The 20,897-nt window shown below is 45.6% G+C and overlaps 8 protein-coding genes across 8 annotated transcripts; 5 read left to right on the top strand and 3 right to left on the bottom strand.

The window, feature by feature from the left end:
- Positions 1 to 249: 249 nt before the first annotated feature.
- Positions 250 to 3,932, bottom strand: AGABI2DRAFT_227089 (hypothetical protein). The gene is made up of 11 exons (XM_006455576.1): positions 3,688 to 3,932; positions 3,576 to 3,635; positions 3,268 to 3,523; positions 2,794 to 3,220; positions 2,644 to 2,745; positions 2,262 to 2,591; positions 1,869 to 2,210; positions 1,640 to 1,819; positions 956 to 1,584; positions 770 to 903; positions 250 to 709 (listed from the first exon to the last, which is right to left on the bottom strand). Exons 1-11 carry the CDS (start codon positions 3,914 to 3,916, stop codon positions 309 to 311), a joined length of 3,090 nt encoding a protein of 1,029 aa, XP_006455639.1. The 5' UTR covers positions 3,917 to 3,932; the 3' UTR covers positions 250 to 308.
- An 87-nt stretch (positions 3,933 to 4,019) lies between these two features.
- On the top strand, positions 4,020 to 5,413 carry AGABI2DRAFT_187853 (serine/threonine specific protein phosphatase; the record flags this gene model as incomplete). Its single annotated transcript, XM_006455575.1, has 10 exons — positions 4,020 to 4,283; positions 4,310 to 4,314; positions 4,348 to 4,415; positions 4,471 to 4,544; positions 4,596 to 4,675; positions 4,729 to 4,846; positions 4,901 to 4,992; positions 5,041 to 5,162; positions 5,222 to 5,336; positions 5,393 to 5,413. Exons 1-10 carry the CDS (start codon positions 4,040 to 4,042, stop codon positions 5,411 to 5,413), a joined length of 939 nt encoding a protein of 312 aa, XP_006455638.1. The 5' UTR covers positions 4,020 to 4,039.
- A 293-nt stretch (positions 5,414 to 5,706) lies between these two features.
- On the bottom strand, positions 5,707 to 7,065 carry AGABI2DRAFT_121538 (hypothetical protein; the record flags this gene model as incomplete). The annotated part of the gene is made up of 10 exons (XM_006455574.1): positions 5,707 to 5,934; positions 5,993 to 6,030; positions 6,080 to 6,141; positions 6,196 to 6,325; positions 6,381 to 6,439; positions 6,491 to 6,570; positions 6,622 to 6,675; positions 6,727 to 6,795; positions 6,850 to 6,883; positions 6,944 to 7,065. 10 exons carry the CDS (start codon positions 7,063 to 7,065, stop codon positions 5,707 to 5,709), a joined length of 876 nt encoding a protein of 291 aa, XP_006455637.1.
- Positions 7,066 to 9,600: 2,535 nt separating this feature from the next.
- AGABI2DRAFT_210088 (hypothetical protein) lies at positions 9,601 to 11,964 on the top strand. The gene is made up of 8 exons (XM_006455573.1): positions 9,601 to 9,768; positions 9,821 to 9,885; positions 9,933 to 10,192; positions 10,248 to 10,353; positions 10,418 to 10,622; positions 10,672 to 10,741; positions 10,794 to 11,049; positions 11,111 to 11,964. The coding sequence occupies exons 1-8, from the start codon at positions 9,750 to 9,752 to the stop codon at positions 11,789 to 11,791; spliced, it is 1,662 nt and encodes a 553-aa protein (XP_006455636.1). The 5' UTR covers positions 9,601 to 9,749; the 3' UTR covers positions 11,792 to 11,964.
- A 252-nt stretch (positions 11,965 to 12,216) lies between these two features.
- Positions 12,217 to 14,587, top strand: AGABI2DRAFT_180594 (hypothetical protein; the record flags this gene model as incomplete). The annotated part of the gene is made up of 10 exons (XM_006455572.1): positions 12,217 to 12,317; positions 12,378 to 12,602; positions 12,674 to 12,738; positions 12,805 to 13,058; positions 13,111 to 13,213; positions 13,263 to 13,464; positions 13,520 to 13,539; positions 13,601 to 13,650; positions 13,711 to 13,933; positions 13,991 to 14,587. The coding sequence occupies exons 2-10, from the start codon at positions 12,419 to 12,421 to the stop codon at positions 14,585 to 14,587; spliced, it is 1,698 nt and encodes a 565-aa protein (XP_006455635.1). The 5' UTR covers positions 12,217 to 12,317; positions 12,378 to 12,418.
- Positions 14,588 to 15,389: 802 nt separating this feature from the next.
- AGABI2DRAFT_121535 (hypothetical protein) lies at positions 15,390 to 16,082 on the top strand (the record flags this gene model as incomplete). Its single annotated transcript, XM_006455571.1, has 1 exon — positions 15,390 to 16,082. The coding sequence occupies one exon, from the start codon at positions 15,390 to 15,392 to the stop codon at positions 16,080 to 16,082; it is 693 nt and encodes a 230-aa protein (XP_006455634.1).
- A 994-nt stretch (positions 16,083 to 17,076) lies between these two features.
- AGABI2DRAFT_180593 (hypothetical protein) lies at positions 17,077 to 18,584 on the bottom strand. Its single transcript, XM_006455570.1, has 2 exons — positions 18,233 to 18,584; positions 17,077 to 18,109 (listed from the first exon to the last, which is right to left on the bottom strand). The coding sequence occupies exons 1-2, from the start codon at positions 18,572 to 18,574 to the stop codon at positions 17,186 to 17,188; spliced, it is 1,266 nt and encodes a 421-aa protein (XP_006455633.1). The 5' UTR covers positions 18,575 to 18,584; the 3' UTR covers positions 17,077 to 17,185.
- Positions 18,585 to 18,680: 96 nt separating this feature from the next.
- AGABI2DRAFT_180592 (hypothetical protein) lies at positions 18,681 to 20,029 on the top strand (the record flags this gene model as incomplete). The annotated part of the gene is made up of 3 exons (XM_006455569.1): positions 18,681 to 18,841; positions 18,896 to 19,823; positions 19,859 to 20,029. The coding sequence occupies 3 exons, from the start codon at positions 18,681 to 18,683 to the stop codon at positions 20,027 to 20,029; spliced, it is 1,260 nt and encodes a 419-aa protein (XP_006455632.1).
- Positions 20,030 to 20,897: the final 868 nt, after the last annotated feature.

Genomic DNA, 20,897 nt, shown 5'->3' with positions numbered 1-20,897 from the left:
GGCTTTAGAAAGCGCCAAGGTGTTTTGTCCCGCAATGACCGAGTTTCTACCAAGCCACTTGGGCAATGTTGTTCTTCATTTATATTCTTGAATTTGATGACTTTGACTGGTACTGGGCGATTGGGCTCCTTGACCGACTATTTTGACCTGGCCCGTGGGCCTGTATCTCGTGCCAATGACATATAATGTGATTATCGCTATTGAAGCGACATTGTCCCAAATTCAGCATCAAACTAGGGATTCAAAATACCAAGCCGTTGGTCAATTAAGTACTTTTATATAAAGCCGATGATAAATACACAAGCACACTAGAAATACCATTTCCCATTCAATTTTTTCTCCCTCACCATCGGCCACGCTACCAAAAGCGCCACCAACAGCCCCCCAACAGTCCATATCAACTGCTTCTTATTAAACGTCTCACTCAGCAAATCAAACGTCCCAGACGGTGATGTCCGTGTAAGGAACATATCTAAACCAGTTGCGAACACGAGTGAAGTGGATTCGAGAAGTGAGGGAGCTGTGATGATATGTTGAGTACGCGCTACGTCGTATTCATGTGAAAGGACGGATTTGGGATGGTCGAACAAGACGGGCTCATATTGCATTAATCCTTCTTCGAGTTCTTGATTTGTAGGTTTTCGGCGTGGTCGACGAGGGTCGAGAAGTCTTCTAGGGTATGACTGAATCTTATTGCTGTTCGTTGCAACTAAAGAAATCCCCAGGTCAGTAATGAACGGAAAATAGTAGCTCGAATGAACGAAATCACCAATCAAGTCTTTTGTAGAGATACCAAACTTGGTCTTAGTCATTGTCATTGCAGTGATTCCTTGCGGGAATACAAAAACATCTTCAAATATCTGTACTTGCGTACTAGCTTCCGAGAAACTAGACGCTTCGGAACTACCGATAAATGTCAGCTCAGAAGCTGCATTCGCATTGTCAAATGACGTACCTCTTGGTCTTTTTATCGATATCACCCTCATAGAACTCAACAGTAACTAATCTCCAACCTCTCGCTTCCTCAACAGCAGCCTCCTCCGGATCATAATAATGATACGCCAACCAGTTTTCAGTCAATGTAGCCTTGACATTGCACTTCATCCCAGGACCCGGTGAAGGTAACGACGCTTCATATAGAATAGAACCCTTCACGTTATCTACCACATAAACCCCACAACCCGGGTGCTCCGTAGTAGGTGTCGTCGCATTCGTGTCCCTCGTCACTGGCCGTCCTTGTCGTTGATCGGTCAAAACCACATTCATATGTGGATTCAAGTATTTATACAACGTCGTCCGATTTGCCATAACTTTGCCATAACTAGCAACGGGACCTTTTTGAGGACTGACTAGGCCAACGACAGTTTCACCATCTCGGAATGATAACGTCCATACAGGATGAGCTATCAGACGGTCCTTGCTTAGCTCGTCATTCATACCAACCTGGTAACCAACGAGATGACGTTGCCTGGGAGAACCAGGTGGAGAAGGCGATTTTGAGTTGGTGCGTAAGGGGAAGTACAATGAAGAAGCAACCTCTTTTAGCAGGTCGTAAGCTTCTGGGGTGTCGGGGTATGTATAGGTCTAGACGTTCGCATGAGAACACATACGGATGATGCAACAGAAACCATCAGCATACCTGAAGATATTCGTCAAGGAGCATCACCAATTTCTGCCCTTTGAGTTGTAGCATATATGACTCCACCATAACTCCAGGTACGATATCTATGCCCTCAAGCACATCACTCCCGGCGGTTTTACCTGTAAGGTCTTGTCCTGTCGCTGCATCGATGTGGAACAACACCGTATCAACCAACGTCTAAGTGAAATAATCAGAAAATTTAGATGAAAGCATGTTGAGGGCTTACATTAGCCGCTGTCCTCTGGACAATCAAGACAACATCAGACCTCGTGCCCTTGCCCTCTCCACCAACACCCTCCCCATTGAATGTATAGAGTTTCAAAGGGGCAAGACGTGCACCGCCGTTGGCGGCCCATCCTAAACCAAGTAACCTCGTCCAGACGACATTTCCCGTTGCCGAATCAATGCCATACACTTTTCCAAACATAGTGGCCACCACAATGATTTGTCTAAAGCCGAACTCATCCCGAACAGCTTCATCAGACTGAATGTTGTTCTTTGTGGTTAGAAGGGATGATTGATTCATGACAAACCGCTTCAGAAAATGGAGAATATATGCGGGTAATTTCTATACGCAAATGAGCTTGATATAGATTGAGGCAAGGACAAACTCTCTTACCTGAAGGTCTGCAACGTGACGGATCACTCGACTCACAAACGACTCGCCTTCATGGTCACCCACCACCGCTTTTGGTGGTGGTAGCTCGGCAAATTCGGCAACAACAGAACTGGTCAAAGCTTCTTCCCTATTCCATTTCACTTGTGTGCCTTCAACCAGTTGAACATTGCCAGTATACGTCGAGATGAGGAGCCTAGGAGCAACGTCATTTGAACCAGTGCCTCGAGCGTTCAAAGCAGCGAAGTTGATAACTCCATTGTTGAGAGTGTCAAAATCGAACAAGCTAAAGCTCAAGTCTGGCGTTCCTGAATAAATTTCCAGGGCGACTTGCTGCCTCGCGAATCAATCATGGGAAAAGCAACTCTAGAACATCATTATTTACCTTGACATCTTGTTTCCAGTAGACCCTCGCAACATGAACGCGCCCGGTCTCTTCTACATTGCCTGAATATACAGGAAATCGTTGTTCCTCGTTCGTGGTGGCCTGAAAATCGGATTAATGTCTAGTGTGGATTAATCTTACGATCCTCACCTCATCCTTAAAGTCATATACTCCCTTTATACCATCCTCAATCAACTTGATGACACGAGCAGCACCATCGGTTTTGATAGCAACTATGTGCGCGTCCTTTGAAAGACCAACATCGACGAAGGATTCGAATTCTGCTTGTTGCACAGAAACCGGTTTTGAATTCAATTTGGGTACGAGAAGGACGTGTTTGAGAGTGCCATGCTCTAACCAAACGATTCGATTATTGTCCGAAATACCGTTAGAGAGTACTTGAAATCCGTTTATTGGGTTCTCGATACTGGAGGGAATGTTTGCGGTAGTGATTAATTCACCGGTCTTTGGATTCAAAGACGTGACATGGAGGGTATAGGACTGCAATGACTTGGCAATGCCAATAAGATAAAGGGCGGAGGGCGTCAAGACAAGCTTTGAATGAATCACTAATGAGCTAGGGTCATTCAGCATAGTGTAAAACAGTCGGCGTGGATGGCGAACCTGGCATCAGGCGAGGCAAACTCCCAATAGGTTTCTCCAGTTTCGCGATTCATGTGAGCAAAGTTGTACCCGTTCGTCAGAACGTAGATATCCGTGCTGTTGTTGTCGCCAAACACAACATGTTTTCCAAGGGTATGAGGTTCGGCCCGATGACCGAGTTGCGGGGGATGGAGTTGTTTCTCGAGTAAGAGAACTCCCGTCTGTATGTCGAATGTCCGCAAGATTTCGCCGCCGGTTCCAGATAATGTTACGACAACTAAGTGAATTAGCATAAGATGTGCCTTGAAGAAACGAATGGCAGAGCCTACCATTGTCATGAGCATAGTAACCAGCAATCATATCCTCGCCCTCGAAGATGTACCGCCACGCTACACAAAGGGACGGGTTACAACAGCACCCTAATAAAGTCGGCGTACTCACCAACTTGTCCGTCCGCTGCATCTAGCGCTGCCAACACGTTGCTCATTGTTGCTGTTAGGATAATATCTCGTCCGCCGACATGGTGAAAGGTAGGTGAATTGGCTGTCGTGGTCAGAGGCACGCCGACGAGTTGTTTGTACCAATCAATGAGGCCGACATCGGACTTGTGGACGGCATGGACGAGACAGGACTGTAGGACGAGCAGGAAAACAAAGAACAGCTGCCGCATGTCGCGGTCCGTCTACAAAAATCAAATGTCGATGTGGCGAAACTGAATTGCGGAATTTCCGGCTTCCCACGGCCGACGACTATTCAGGGTCGCAATTCCCCCTCATCGTCATCCACAACCACCATGCCCCCATTCAGCCCGGACAAGTGGATAGCCCAGCTCATGGAGTGCCAGCATCTCTCGGAGCCAGACATGAAGCTCCTGTGCGACCATGTACGCTCAATTCTGCTCGAAGAATCCAACATCCAGCCTGTCTCGAGTCCGGTAACTATCTGTGGCGATATCCATGGCCAGTTCTGGGATCTTCTGGAGCTCTTGCGCAAAGGCGGAAGCGTGCCGGAAACGAGCTATATTTTCATGGCACGTAGTAGGTTTCTGTTGGGGTGGTGGCAGGCGGGGTCAAAAAAGCTGATCCTGACGGTACTCCTTAGGGTGATTTTGTCGATCGAGGCCATTACAGCCTCGAGACCGTCTCACTGTTGTTTGCATTAAAAGCAAGGTATGTAATTTCTGCATCTTAAGCTATGAACACTCCATGGGACAGCGATTTCCAGATACCCGGACAAGGTCACCTTACTCAGAGGCAATCATGAGAGCCGGCAGATAACTCAAGTTTACGGGTTTTATGGTGTGTATCTAGTGGTTTTACTAGTCACAATGTACTCAGTTTCATTATTAGATGAATGTCAGCAAAAGTATGGCAGCGCAACGGTGTGGAAAGCCTGCTGTAGCGTGTTTGATTATCTAAATCTAGCTGCGGTGCGTAAGAATGTGGTCAGTCGCTCATATCTCCTATCCTCAAACATGTACAGATCATCGACGGAGAAACTCTGTGTGTACATGGCGGCCTATCACCCGATATTCGTACATTGGATCAAATACGCGTACTGTCGCGTGCCCAAGAGATCCCTCACGAAGGAGCCTTTTGTGGTACGTCATTCCTCCACATGACAACTGAACCACATCTTTTACACTCGCTTGTAGACCTTATGTGGTCCGATCCCGACGACATTGAAAACTGGGCTGTTAGTCCAAGGGGCGCTGGTTGGCTGTTTGGCGGAAACATCACACAGCAGGTCAGTTATTAGCTATCTATTTTTGGCTCACTCTGAAGGTTTAAGCAGTTTAACCACACAAACTCATTAAAGTTGATCGCTCGGGCACATCAATTGGTGCAAGAAGGCTATAAGTATATGTTCAATGAACAACTTGTCACTGTTTGGTCAGCACCCAATTATTGCTACAGGTATGTATATCTGCTTCGTATACATCGTTTATATTGTTAACGGCTTATCCTACCAAAAGATGCGGCAACATGGCCTCAATCATGACTGTGCATGAAAATGGAGAACAAACTTTTACCGTATATGATGCTGCAGAGGAGAACGAACGGGATAGAGGGAAAGTCGCGAGTAGAATGGTGCGTCGTTTACACTCTGCTTGATTGCTCCAGGTCCGCTTATATTCCCCTGAAAGAATATGCCATATTTTGTATAGTGTTAATCACCGCTAATATCAGCCTTGACTTTTCGCATGTATTTCTACCAATGCATTGATATTCCTAGCAACAGTTTCCGGCGCCCTCGCTTAAATTTTATTGATAAGTTATGGTCTCAACGCTTTTTCCTTCTCGTAGTAAATTCGAGCTAATGAGCTGTTCATGATCATGATGCCATCCATCTTAGAAGCTGATATAATTGATATCCGTAGATGCGAATACTATGGGACCACCCGACTCGAAGTTTACACAGTAGTACCAGCTGCTGCGAAAACTATGGGGCAACGATATACTACTGTGATACAACCGGAGGCATATATATAGCGCACTCAGACTTAGTTGAAGGGCTCTTGGTCGCGGTGCTCGCAAGAGACGCATCTTCTACATCGGGTCCTATAATCACGATCACATCTTGCTGGGAAGGAAAACTGATCCTGCTGCTAACAACAGTCCCATGGTTGAAGATGATCGAAGCACACGGCTTCGGTGTACGCCAGAATAACCATGCCCGAAAGATATCCTTGGTCGAAATTAGTTCATCAGTCCGTTTACGTTCTAAGCACAAGCAAAAAACCCACCCTTGAAGCACCGAAGGCAACGGCAATTGCAATAAGCACTGCGGCGCGAGCCATCAATCATGTTCAAGGAGGAAGTACACCACTTACTGAAAGGGTAAATCAAGCTGGTATCATCAGACCAAGGCCTATTGAATGCCAAAGCGGAAAGTCTAAATATGTGGTTAACAGAATTTCAGGAGTTAAAGCGGAACATGGAGCCGCACATTATACCTATGGCAATAACTAAAGCGCTTGACACCATTCTGAGATAAATCATGACATGAATTCGTCGGGCATCGTGCTTGAGATGTTTGAATGCATCCCAGTGGCGATACATCAATATTCCAGTCAAAACTAGATATTGATAGATGTGGTGATCAAATGTCGATGTCAGATCTGAACAACATACCCTGACAGGATATTCCGACCATTAGGACTACTGCAGGGATTGCAGCTGACAGGATGACCCTGGTATTCCATAAATTGAGCATGTCAGTCTGTGTTTCTAAAAATCCTTACAGTATATCGCTTTTCGCATGACAATAATATCCAGTTGGCGCCCTTTCGATATCATCGATATATCCCTCATGAAACACGAGCTATTCCATTTGAGGTCCGTTTGTATACCGAAGAACTAAAAAACAACGTACCCATATGTCTATGATGATGATCGCCAGAAAGACAATCCATGGCGAAGTAACCAGCTACTCCTTAGATTAGGGAAAAAAATAATTAGAGTAAGCGGTAAAACTTACACAAAACGTCCTCCAACGATTTGGAGGCAGGGCCTCGCCACATACAGCATTAGATATGATCAAGTGGAACTGAAAAGCATCTCCAGAATGAGCTATTTATACCATCTCGCCGACTATACACACCTCTATAAAGTAGCAAATAAGGCCCATTCCGCCCCTAAAGAAACAAGTTTTGAGTCGTCCTCCTGATTAAAACAAGGTTTATTAGAAAACTCACACAACAGGCGCTGCGTGTACCAACAGCGCTTGAAAGGTGCAAAATGCGAATGGTGGCTCTGCGCCTTCTTGTCGACCGAAGAGTAACGCGAAACTGAGAGAGATGACAAGCCACTGGAACATGAAGTTATACCAGGATATAGACCGTTGAATTGATTTGGACAAGATCGCTGTAGTCAAAGCGCAAGTAACTAGTACCACAGCTAAAATGACCAGAATGTCGAAGAGAACAATAAGTGTGTGCCGCTCCATTGTAATGACAGGATGGACAGTGCCAGTTTAAAAAGGATCAAGAGAGTATGGAGGGGAAACAAATAACATGGATGGACAGTGGGCAAGAGTCGCGTTGTCTTTTGACCTTATCCTCGGTTTGGTCTGATCTGTTTCTTGGATCTTGATGGAGAATACTAGTATAGATCGCCTGGGATATATAGCTTGATCATATACTATGACATGGGAGGCGTCAGTGAATTGAAAAATTTGGACATGTAGTGCCGTTCGGAGGGGTTTGAATAGATGCAACTTGTCAGAAGTGCTTAAAGAATTGATCCGGGTGGGGTACACTGATGGGGGGAATGTACAGGGATGTAATACGCCACCACGCAAGAAAATTATGATTAGTGATTTTAACCCACATTATCCATTTTGCCCGCCATCCCATCGATTCCAGTATTCACATGATATCACCAGAAGCTGATAATGATTTGACCTCACATATAGAATCATTTTATTGTGAAGACGATGCCCTTTCTATCTTGGCTTGATTCCGTATTAATGATTGGCACCAGATCATTTTTCTTTAGTTTTCGACTGGCTTTTCACTCGACTCAGGCGCATGAAGCTACCACCGAACACAGTATTTCTTTCCCAGTTATATGTGGCATTATGTGCACGATCGGACTTTTAACAGAGTCGATAGAGTTGGATCTCCGCCCACTGCGCAGAGTCTCCTACCAATGCTCGATCTCGCTATGTCGCCTCTTGGAACTGCTGTGTTAATCAATCGGGCTAGGAATGACATGGACAGCTGGGCTATGTTTGATGGGCAAAGTGGAGTTCCTCATCAACAACGTCTCTTGATATCTCTGGGCTGTATCCGGCCACAATGCATCATGAGCTTTTGTATATATACACTCTAACAGCAATCCGGTGATTACATTTGACTCATCTGCTTTTCATACACCCTCTGCCCAACAAAATGGAAGATAAGCGAAGCTGAGCACACCATCGACCGTCAAAAAAAATTAAACTGTTAAAGCACCGATTACCACTCGAGTTACTCATCATTTGGCACAGAAAATTTCAACACTAACTTATAACAACTTCCGCCTTATCTTAATCGGTATTTTATCGAAAACTTCCAAGTGACGATTGGTGCATTCAATTACCTGATAGATACCTGATAGTAGAACGGTACCCCGTATTGTCTACGAGCTATTCGAAGGCATTTGGGATAGGCTGTTTCCACCACTCGGATTAACGCGAATGGTGTGTTCGGGCCTATCGGATGATCATCGGTGGAATAATTCACATCCTCTTCATACCTAAATTAACAAGCTTGTGATACATACGAATTATCCTCTCTCATTCCCAAGGACCAGGGATATATACACACGTCGCCCTAGAGTCATATTGTTTGAGTGAATTGTACTATTAGTAACCTGACGGGGTAAGAAATAAAAAAGACTACTATGCGACTTATGTGAGTACTGAAGTACTGAAAAATCAGCCTTCCGACCCAAGTAAGGCAGAGTATTGTCGCCTGTTCCCAATCTGGTTCAGGAAAGGCGTTGTCAACTTATCAAGTAAGTAGCTGATAGTACTGTGGACGACGAATCCCGCAAACGTAATCTGATCCGACTGATCTGATTTTTCCGAGAATTACCCCTAGGCTGCGCGACGGTTTGCTGACGGATGTCGATGAACCGTCTCGTTCCGGAAACTATGAACTTCAAAGGTCCGGAAGATTCTGCTTAGTTCTGTTTTGACAGGCGGCGGCAACATTCCTGAAGAACACGGGTATACCCAGGACATTGGCCCCTATTAAGCTTAATTTTTCCCCTTCTTGACGAGTATATTCGTGTGTGGGCGTCCCGCGGATGGTATTATAATGCGCATGTGGTCAAAAAGGGTCAAGATAGATGAGGGATTTAGATAACTACTTAAACTTTCTTGAGGAGAATAGGCGGTCAATCAAATTTCAAAATATGGAGCTAGCAATCAAATTCTCAAAAAAAGGAATATTTATGTGCCTTTTCGAATAATCCTTTCGTCTTCCTTCTTTGAGAACGAGCGCGATCCTTGCATAATGTGCCGCAGGTCAGGGGAGTCCTCTATTGTACAATTCAGCACCTAACGTGGGTTTAAGCGCCCGAACGTGCTACAAATAAGCTTCGTTGCTTGGCAGCTGTCTCCTTGCTTTACCTCCATCTCTTTTGCACGCTCGCTCTATCTTTTCTTTCTCTTGAGTCAGGCCAAGTACAAATACTCGGTACCGGTACATTTGACTGTGATTGTATCTGTTTTAAAGAAATCTCTAGGTTCAAGAAGCCGTCACTCCAGTTGTCTACTAACACTCGCCACTAAGGCATGAACGCTGGATTTGTGCAAGGTGGCTTTGGAGCAGCCCCTCTAGGTCCTTCGAGCGGCGGTGGATTGTTCGATTTCTCGTCGCTTTCGCGCATTTTTGGGTTGTCGATGTTCGCTTCAGCCTTCACAGGTGGCGGGGCCGGTTTTGGAGAGAACGGTATCCGCCTTTTTGTGCTGGGAATGATAGTAGAGGTGGGCGGCGTTTTGTGCAGTGGGTCATGGAGAGGTTTAGACTGCGTGAGTAGTGGGATTACCTGCAGTCATGGTGGTACTCATTACTCGAACGCAGAATATTCCATTACCGCCGAATTCAGCGAAGGAGATCCGGCTTACGACTGGATTATCAACTTTATTGTACGCCCTCCCCCGCGAGTACCTCTCGTTCACTGACGCGTAGACAGACGCAAGAAAAAGTATGGCGCCGGTCACGCGACTTTCGCGTATCTGCCAAATCCTCCCGAAGACGTTGGGGCATAAGTTCTGCCAGTGGAATGGAGGCTCGAGCTATAGACAGTGCTGAGTATGTTCCTACATATGACCTACCGCAAATCTTTTGGTGGAGACCGTATTGGATTGAGATCAAGCGCTCTAAACCTCAAGTGGTCTCTGCGTCACCTTTCGGGCCTGGGGGAGGAGCGGCTGGGGCTTCAATATTTTTGACGTAAGTAAAAAGAGAATACTCCTCTCTAGATGGCACACTCATACAAGTCAAAAAGCGTTTATACGCTCGACATGGCTGTTCTTTCGAAGCTCGTAGAGGAAGCCAAGAGAAAATACTTCGAAGTTAGCAGGCCGCATGTGATTGTCCACTCCGTCACTGCTGTACGTTTTACTACTTATGCATTCTTTTTATCGACACGCGGGAAATTGACGAGAACCTCTATAGCACAGTTACGGACCTAATTTCTATTGGAATAGTGTCAAACAGAAGCCCCGCCGACCATTGAATTCAATCGTTTTGCCGGGCGCGACACTCGAATCTTTGATTGCGGACGTTCGGGATTTTTTGAAGATGGAGGATTGGTACATGAGTGCTGGGATTCCTCATCGCCGCGGGTACCTTCTGTTTGGTCCCCCGGGAACTGGGAAAAGTAAGTACCTCATATTATACACTATCCAACTGCCATCTGATGCATATAGGTTCAACTATTCACGCTGTTGCGGGTGAGCTCCGGATGGAAATATATTCAATTTCTCTAGCAGCGCACTTGTAAGACTTCCCAGACCATACATCACGCGCCTGAATTAATTTGTTTCATCAGTGTTGATGACACCTTCCTCGAAGCGGCCGTTTCGTCGGTTCCCAAGGGCTCCATCCTTCTCATCGAGGATATAGATTGCGCTTTCTCACGAGAAGACGATGATGACGATGATTTCCATGGGTCTGGTTTTGGGTATCCTGTTCAGGGCTTTATCAAGCCTACGAGGCGTGCCAGGAGGTCTGCTGTTACCTTATCCGGCCTATTGAATATTCTCGACGGCGTTGGAAGCGAAGAAGGGAAGATTTTCTTCGCGACAGTGAGTTGTTTATTCCTTTTATGGGTCAACTCTGAAGATCTGACCATTATCTGTCCTGTAGACGAACTATATTGATAATCTTGACGCTGCACTCCTTCGTCCTGGCCGTATCGATAGAAAAGTGGAATATAAGCTCGCTACCTCTGAGCAGGCTTCCGCACTCTTCGACAGATTTTATCCAACGAAACATGTTACGCCTGAACCACTTCTATCGTCCGAGAAGTCTGCCACAGAAGAGCAGAAGCTTGCTGTACTTCAACAACTCAACGAAGAATTCACCGCCGGTATACCTGCGCACGAATTCTCCATCGCCGACCTCCAAGGCTACTTACTTTCATGCAAAATGATGCCCGAGAAGGCAGCCAAGGGAATCTCAGACTGGGTTGCCAACGAGAAGAAGCAGAAGCAGGAGAAGCAGGACAGGATTAATGCAAAGAAGAGGAGGCAAGCAGAAAGAATAGAGAAGATGGAAGTAGAAAGGTTTCAAAAGACGTTGACAACGCTGAATGGTGCCGTTGGACCTGGACTCAGGCAGGAAAAGCTAGCAAACGGCGAAGTCGAAACTGTTGATGTCCCGGTACCCCCAACTGTTGGGAAGCCCCTGAATGGATCGGCGTTTATTGCACCCCCAACTGTGGGAAGGCGAGTCAATGGTGTGATTGATCCTCTAACAGCCAATAGCATGGGAGATGCGGTTCACACAACGAATAATGACAGCAGAGGCTTAGAGGAATCACAGTGAACCGAGGGCTATGGCTCAAAATACTACCGGGATCCGATCTAGACGAAACGACGATGTGTTTCTTGCTTCTTCATGGGTTAATCCGTATTTGCTTACCTTTGGTATAACAGATCTTGTGTAACTTACGCTTCGGTACTAATCTCAGTGAATAATATCAGTAACTTGGCACGACAACTTCAGAAGCTTGTTGAGCTAGATGCGCCAAAGTCACACCTTGGCCAAATGGGAAGCCTGTGAGATTCCCCTACTTCTTTCTTCCATTGTTCTTGACCTGTATGCACTTTATCCTAATTGATACCGAAGGCAAATCATTGTGCCAGAATAGTGGTTCCTCAGGTGACCAACCAATAAGTGCAGACAGCCTACAGGTACTATATCAGATGGCACTCTCTCCTTGAGGGGTTTACTTCACGCAATGACCACGGCACAGTATGATGCGTAGAAGTCACAGTCTGGAAGCCACGTTAATCTCAGTAGCCATCCGGAGCGTCCATTGCATAATGTCCTAAAAATAGCAAGTCATAAGGTATGTAACCCAATATATGAACCTCTCTCATATCAAAACAACACTTTTCATCCCTTGTAGCTGCCATCGCACCACTATATTCATTGCCATCCAGCCTTGACATGCAGGAAGACGGTAGTGGGTTTACCCCTCTTTTGAACAATATTTTGAGTCTCGGTATGATAACGTCATGGCTACCTGGAGATCAGAAAGGATTACTTGGAACGTTGACGATATTTCTTATGGGTTGGTTGCTTGAGATGGGTAGAAATGCGTATACGTGGTTTTCAGAGCGATGGAGATTTCGTGAGTTATTGCCTTGTTCGTCATCGTACCCCTTTGCGCGGGAGGATTAACATGCTGTTCAACTGCTGTAGAGTATTCCTTAACCGCAGAATTTTCCGAAGGTGATCCGGCGTTCGATTGGATACTAGCATTTCTGGTAAGCCCTTCTATCTGTTTCAAACCCTCGTGTTTCGATTGCTGAGCCTGTTATCTCGATCATCAGTCGAAGCAGCAAGCGTGGCGCAACTCATGGAACTTCAAAATCAGTGCAAAAACCTTACAGAGGAAGAATGGTGTCGAAGCCTCCCAAATATGCAAAGGACACAAAAGCGAGAATGCAGAATACGTTCCGACGTATCAGAACCCCCAATTGTTTCGCTGGGAAGGGTATTGGATTGAGATTTCAAAAACCCTAAGCTCATCTTCGTACAACTATCAGGAGGATCGATCCATCAGTTCTTCTACATTCTACCTGACGTGAGTCGTGCATTTTATCATGCGGTACTCGCAAGGCTGATTTTGTGTATAGCGTGTATACGAGAGACGTTTCGGTTGTCTCCTCCTTGGTAGAACAAGCTCGGATGGAGTATATGGAAATGAGCCAACCTCATGTCATTATCCATACATCAAATGTAAGTTGTTTCACTGCATTTCCGTATTCAAAGCCTTACTATGGCTCAGCGTTCCTACATACCTTTCTACTGGAATGAGTGCAAGAGAAAGCCTCGTCGCTCTTTGGAATCAGTCATTCTCGAGGAAGGCGTTCTTGATTCGCTTGTCTTTGATGCCCGTGAATTCTTGGGTATGGAGGAATGGTATCAAACTACGGGTATACCGTATCGCCGCGGGTACCTTCTGTATGGTCCTCCTGGTTCTGGGAAGAGTAAGTGTCCTCGGCTTTATTCGGCCGGCTGTCACTCACCCTTGAAATTGTCCAGCTTCAACGGTCTACGCCTTGGTATGGAATCAATATTTATGATCGACATGTGCTTATGTCTAGCTTTTCTCGTTTTGCGCAGGCTGGAGAACTGGAACTCGAAATTTATTCGTTGTCACTTGCATCTAGCTCGTGAGTGCCCGTTTATACGGTTTTATTCTCGGCTCTTTTTCAACTTTCGTTCCATTCTAGAATGGACGATTCACTTCTCGCTGCGGCGGTCGGGTGTATACCCAAACGATCGATCTTCTTGCTGGAAGACATTGACTGTGCATTTTCTCGAATCGACGAAAGCAATTCAACAAATTCAACCCGCATGTATGGCATGACCCCAAAATGTAATGTCACATTATCCGGTCTACTCAATGTCCTCGATGGTGTAGCAAGTCAGGAAGGGGTTCTGTTCTTTGCTACGGTGATTTTTTATTGTTATGTCTGCCACCTCGCATCCTAATCACTAGGGAGGGTGTAGACTAATCACGTCGAGGATCTGGACAATGCGCTCATTCGTCCAGGACGCATTGATAAAAAGGTCCGATATCACCACGCTGTACAAGCACAAGCAGCCGCTCTGTATAAACGTTTTTACCCCATTTCTCACTGCGCGCCGGAATCAGCAAGTGAAGACGTATCGGACGAGGAAAAAACTGTCAGGATAGACGATCTCGCCGCTCGATTCTCTCAGTCTATTCCAGATAAAACATTCACAGCCGCTGAACTTCAAGGTTTTCTTCTGACTTGCAAATTTCAGCCAGAGAAAGCGGTAAGGGAAGTTAAAGATTGGGCGGATAATACGATGAAGGAAAGATTGGAGTTGGAGGCAAAAAAAACTGCGAAGCAAGAGAAAGTACAGGCGGAGCGAGATAAAGAAGAGATTGAGAAATTGCGATCGACGTTGGTCAAGATGAATGGATCGACCGATCTTTCCCGTCGGATCGAGAAAAGTAGTGGTAAGCAGGATGCACGTGGAGAGGGGAAGCCATCTCCAGAGCAATCCTGTCCAGGTTCGGGGCTGTCAGAAAATGGGCTCGATACCTGGACTATTGCGGAGCCTGATGCCCACAAGTAATATACAAGAATGGGCTATTATGACTTGTAAGCTTGTTTTGCACTGCTACACATATTCGGTGATTTAATCTTGATAAAGACTTACAGTCAAATCCCATACCTTTCAGTAGGGTGTGGCCCATTCCCGAATGCTGAACTTGATGGATCAGAGCAATGGTCTTACATGGGCGTGAGCCAGGTTTGAATGCACAGTAGTACACTTCCGTCGGGAAAGTTTTTTCATATACCTCCTTCGAACTTTGGTGCTGGCCACGATATCGAGTCGCATTGAAGATTTTGGAGTTTAATTGCTCATGATCGGGGAAACAATTTATGGCTCCGTGGCGATTAAACATTTTACATTCATCCTAAGGTTTAAGGCGCTCAAGGGCAGGCACCAATGATCGCCGTTGTCCTTTCTACTTGGCAAAAAGAACAAATGAATCCTCCCTCATAAAACAATGTAAAGTTGTATTTGGCATTGCTTGCCTTATTCGGAGTCGTGTTGCCATAATGCCCCCTTCCAATTGAATAACCCTGTTCATATCAAGCCTTGACATCGGCGGAGCTTTGTCAACATATTGACGGACGTCGTGTACAAGAATTAATTCAAAGACAAAAAAAAGTCTCGACCCGTTCTCTGTACGTGACTTACTACTAGTAGTAAAGGGTTCAACTCAGTTTGCACGTTCCCGAGCGCTTCACCAACATCTTTTTTACGCTCCCGCTTTTGTCACACTCTATTGTAAACGGGGTTGTGAATTCGTTTGTGAACATAAACTGCAACCCCTTGACAATCGCCTCGTTTCTCTACTTCGAGTTTCATGTCAACTCCACAAACGACTAGTACTTCCTCCTCCTCCTCCTCCTCCTCCTCCTCCTCCTCCTCTTCATCTTCATCTCCTCTCTCGACCAATACCTCCTCCAACGACTCAACCTACCACCACCATACAACTATATACTACATCATCATCTTCCTAAGCATTCTCGGAGGGATAGTCCTATTATCCCTTTTAGGAGTTATAACGATGCGGTATATCAACCAAAGAAGACGCAATCGACATCAAGATGTTGTTAACGATTCGTTTTGGAGGAAATGGCATTTGAATTTGGCACGGTATTCAAGTGTGGATGCTTCTTCTAATTCTAGTTCATTGAAAGAGTTTTCTCCGGATATGATGCAGAAGGATGGGCAAGGGTATGAGTATGATGGTTTAGCAGTAGCAGGGAACGACGAAAGAAGGAGGAGAAGTGGGTCTGGTGCTATCATGAATTGGTGGCAACGCGGCAAAGGCTTTTCCAGGATAGAAGAAGGTTTGGGAGAGGAATATGTCTGTGTTGGCACCACCACGTTGAAAGACTCGGAAAAGTCGAAAAACAAAAAACAAAAACAAAAACTTGGAACAGTGCATAAAGTCAAACGATTCAAACCCAACGATACTTTCGAAATCGATTCGGATGTTAGGATGTCTGTAGATCTCACTGTAGTTCCTTCCCGTTGTCCAACTCGTCAGTGACTCATTTCGCAGTGTGCGCGTAGGTTTAGCATTTTTTCTCATTTTCTCTCTTTCCGGACCTTCACGGACCCACTGTTGTTGTTGTTATTATTTGCATTCTTTCTGTTAGATATCTTGCTCTCATTATTGTGATTTACTCATAGAACTTCTTTGTATACCCCGGTCAATTAATAGTCTGTATAACGCTTTTCGTTCGTCGCAACTAACTCCCAAAAAGGGTATGTAACCACAGTAAAGCCCCGTGGGCCGTGAAACACGTATATGACACAAGAAAGAAAAGCTCATAAAACCTGAGCCCTGCCCTGACCCTGCCTCAGAACCCAGAAACGGGGGGTCTCACAAGCGAAAACACGCACCCGTCTCAAGGCAATAAATATGTTAGCTTCCATTATAGTTAAAAATAGATTTACTCAATAGCCGAAAGATTTGTTTTTTTTTTGTTTTTTTTTTTTGAAAAAAGACATTAGAGATGAGTCGGATTCTTTGGTATATCCAAAGTGTATTTTTCCATCCGATGTTGTTGTTTTTTTTTTTTGATGTTTCCGACCTAGCATCCATCAGTATAAATCCTACCCGTTGAGTAAACATTAAAAAAACGTATCAAAAACCGGAAAAGTATTCAAACCTCCCCGCCGTATCACAGAGCAATTGAACTTTGGTTGGAACTTGGCACCTCTTTCATTTCATTTTTGTAACTTATATACATGCATATCCTGGATTCTCGGGCGTGACAAAAAATGCTCATAACCTGCGAAAACATGCGAAATTACGTCACTTATAATAACCGGCCCGGCCACCCGTTTCAATTCATTCATTGTAGATTAAAAATAGATCATTAAGTATCCGTCGAAAAGACACAGAGGATCTGTCGAGTTATAATGATTCTATTATATTTCTCAAACATTGTTTTTGTACCGAATGCCCCTTCAGTGCAAATGGACTGTCGTGCTACGAGTATAAAACATTTTTAAAAAAACGATCAAACCGGGAATGTATCACAGTCGGTGCCCTGCACTTTCGGGCGCGACCAATTGTTTTTCAATCCAAATTGTACAAGATAAAAAAGAACATTCATAACATTCTATAAAGATACATAATATAATTCAAGCCTCTGCGATCAAATATTCTCTCAGTTCATCGACAAGCGCCTTTGCCTCCATCTCCAACTTTTGACTCCTACCCGCTCTCTGAAGTTGAACCAGAGTGCGTTTACTTGCACCCGAGCCATAAATGAGGCCAATAGTCCGTGGAGAAAGGGATATGGTTATCTTTGAAAACGATATAGGTTTGATTTGAATTTGACGGGGTGGTGAAGGGGGATTGAAGGGCGTTAGTTTAGGTTGATTCGAGCGTGAAAAGAGGTTCTTCATGAATTTAGAGGTAGTTGATTGGGGAGGAGGAGACGAAGTGGGAGGAGGAAGAGGTTCCCGGATAGTGGGACTCGGCTGTGCAATAGCGCCGGGGACAGTAACCACACCTTCTCTGACTCCATACCGCCTCACGAGATCTTCCAAACGGGCTTTCGGCTGCGCATGATCAAATAAATCTTTAAACATATCCTCACGCTCCAAATGCAGTTCCGAGTCATCTGCAAAGACATCTTCTCGGACCTTGAGTGCAATATAACGATCTAGAATGGTAGTTTCACGTTGAAGGCTTTGAATGGGCTGGGAGGAGACTTGGGTGTAGGTGGGTGAACGGGAGTGTGCGGTGGTGGATGGGAAGGGATCGGAGGAGTAGGGGGGACGGACGAGGGATTGGTAAGGGGGGAGATAGGTTGAGCGGAGGACGTGCATGCAGGCGATGTAGAAGGAGCGGTTGACGAGGCGGAGGGCGTTGACGAGCCAGAGGAGGGTCTTGCGTTGGCGCTCTATCTTGCCGTGGTCGATGTCGGGTGACTGGGGAAAGGTGGAGTAGACGACATGCAGGAGGATGTGCGGTGGCAGACCGGCGAGCGTGGGAGGCGTGGATGGGAGACGGGGCGAATACGGCGGCGGCGAAGACTTGTGGTCGAGGATCATGGTAGACTACAGAAGACTACTTTGTGGCTGACATAAGCAAAGTCCTCTGCCATCTGCCAATGGGGCACCCCCGGCGCAAAGCCACTCCGCAGCGTAGGTCGCCCGCTTTCTGCACCGAGCTCTCCTCACCTCCGCTGCAGTCAAGGCCAGAACAACTCGCTCCTCCAGAGGCAGAGTCAGTCTTTTCCTGCTCACTACATCCTCTTCCTCACGTGCACACAGCTCCTCTCCCTCAGCGACCCCGCACAGACCTCCCAGCGCCTCGACGACCAGCTCCGCGCCCTCGGTCTCTACGCCGCACCCACCCTCGGCGACGGCAACTGTCTCTTCCGCGCCCTCTCCGACCAGCTCTACGGTACAGACTCCAAACACGCCCTTCTCCGCCAGCACATCTGCGACTGGATTCAACACCACAAGTCCCGCTATGAACCCTTTGTCGAAGACGAACGAGGCATCGATACCCATCTCCATTGTATGAGAGAAAACGGTATCCCGTCTTTCCCTCTCTTTTTTTTCTTATATTGAATCTCTTCTAGCTACTTATGGAGGACATATGGAACTCTCGGCTTTTGCGCATATGGCTCAGAGAAACGTCAAGGTCGTTCAACCAGGTCTCGTCTATGTCATCGAATGGCAAGCTTTTGCCGTTTCCTCTTCCCCCACCAACCCGTCACTTCCTGATAAGGAAGATCTTGATGGCAATGATGAGGATGACCCCCACTCCTCCATATACGTCGCGTATGTTCCAAATTCTTTTTCATTTCGTTTCATTTTTTTCATCATACCTTTTAGGTATCACGATTGGGAACATTTTTCTTCTATTCGTAATCTCAAGGGTCCCCACGTGGGTCTCCCCAGAGTCAAAGAACGTCCCGTTTCTCAAACGGATCTCCCACCCTCGCCTATCATCGATCATTATAAACCGGCGAAAGAACGTAAAAGGGTAGGTAAAGACCGTGATCGTGAACGTCAAGAACGCAGACGCGAAAAAGCGAGGGAAAAAATCAAGGGCAAACACATACCTGCTACTGTTGTGGAATCCGAAACGGACGACGACGACGACGACGATGAACCCGAAGTTTCCTCCTCCTCCCCTGAAAAACTCAAAATCAAACTCAAACTGACTCTCAACAATCATACTCATAGTCCTTCTTCCTCCTTGAGTAACATATCCGAAACCGACAACAACAAATCACCGCAAAAGACGGGATTGAAACTTCGTTTACCGCCTTCACGATCCCTTTCAGTTGCACCATCCACCATATCAACACCCCCCAATTCACAAACTTCTATATCAGAAATATACCCATCTATAGCAGAAGCGTTACCGCATGCGAATCCACCTACACATACTGCTGCACCGCATCTTGTGTCGAATTCACGTGAATCATCACCTGGTACTGGGGAAGGGGGAGGAGGAGGTAGGATAAATCAAAGTCCGAAAAGAACGTTTGAGGAAAGTGAGATTGAGGATGAGAGGATGATGAATGGGAGAGGTGTGAGGTCGAGACTTTGTGTTGGTGATGACGAGGAGGATAATGTTACTACTACTGCGACGACGACGACGACGACGGCATCTTCATCGACGTTGTCTTCTCCTGAATCAAGTTCTTCATCTCCTCCTTCTCCTCCTTGTCTTGAAAAAGACGATGAACGTTTACTTGTTTCTCCAGATGATACGATTATGATTTCTCCTACGACACCTACAGCTTCTTCAACTGTCAATAATCTTGATACGTCTTTACAACAATCAAGGACTCAAAGAAAACAACGGCGATCAATACATTCTCAATCATCTTCATCTTCAATAGTACCTTGTTCTTCTTCATCTCCGAAATCATCATCATCATCTTCAACTTCTTCATCGACGATATCAACGTCAACATCGTCTCCGTATATAACGACAAGACAACAAAAGAAACGTGAAGCATCAAATAATACCAATCATCAACATCGTAATAATAATGGTGGTGGAGGGAGAATGTTAACAAGGAGACAAAGAAAAGCTTTAGGATTACCAAAGTTGAGAAAAAGAAGAGTTGGACCATATGATCGTACTGAAGGTGGTGGAGAAGGGAAGGAAGGGGGAGAAGAATGGAAGAAGAATGGAACGGGGAGAGTTGATGTTCGTGGATTTCGAGAATTGAAGATTTGAATTTTTTTATAACTGATGTTGTTTTTTTTTTTTTTGGTGGGATGTTTGATGAACTTTTTTGGTTTTGAAGTAATGCGATGTGATGCGATGTGAGAAGGAGAGTGAAAGAGTAAAGGAGAAGGGAAGAAGGAAATTGTAATTAAAGTATTTATATTAGATATCTTGTTTTTTGGTTTTTTTTGGGGGAATAAAGAAATGATGGGTATATCGAATGTTGTAAGATTGTAATGGCGAAATTGTGGGATGCCATGACAAGCCCATGATTCGTGGATCGTGGATAATCGTGGATATCTCCAACGGCCTACCATATAAGGTAAATCCACGTTCATCCACGATTATGATACACGAGTCGTGGCGTCCATATTTGACCTGTCGTGGTTCGGATCCTTGGGATTAACTGAAAAGATTTCGGATTTCGGAAAAAGAGCAATATTAACTGAAGAAATGATGGGCATATCGAATGTTGTGTGTTGTAAGATTGTAATGGCGGAAATTGTGGAATGCCACTTCGTGGATCGTTGGTGTGGGTTACCATATATGGTAAATCCACGTTCATTATACGATTCTCACGCCTTGAGCCATTGATGGCCTTCGTGGATATCCACGATACACGAGACTTGGCGTCCATGGTTGGCCTAT

The sequence above is a fragment of the Agaricus bisporus genome, assembly GCF_000300575.1.
Source record: "Agaricus bisporus var. bisporus H97 unplaced genomic scaffold AGABI2scaffold_11, whole genome shotgun sequence".
NCBI lineage: Eukaryota > Fungi > Basidiomycota > Agaricomycetes > Agaricales > Agaricaceae > Agaricus > Agaricus bisporus.
The sequence above is the reverse complement of the archived record's forward strand: the minus strand, read 5'-3'. Positions and strand labels throughout refer to the sequence as shown.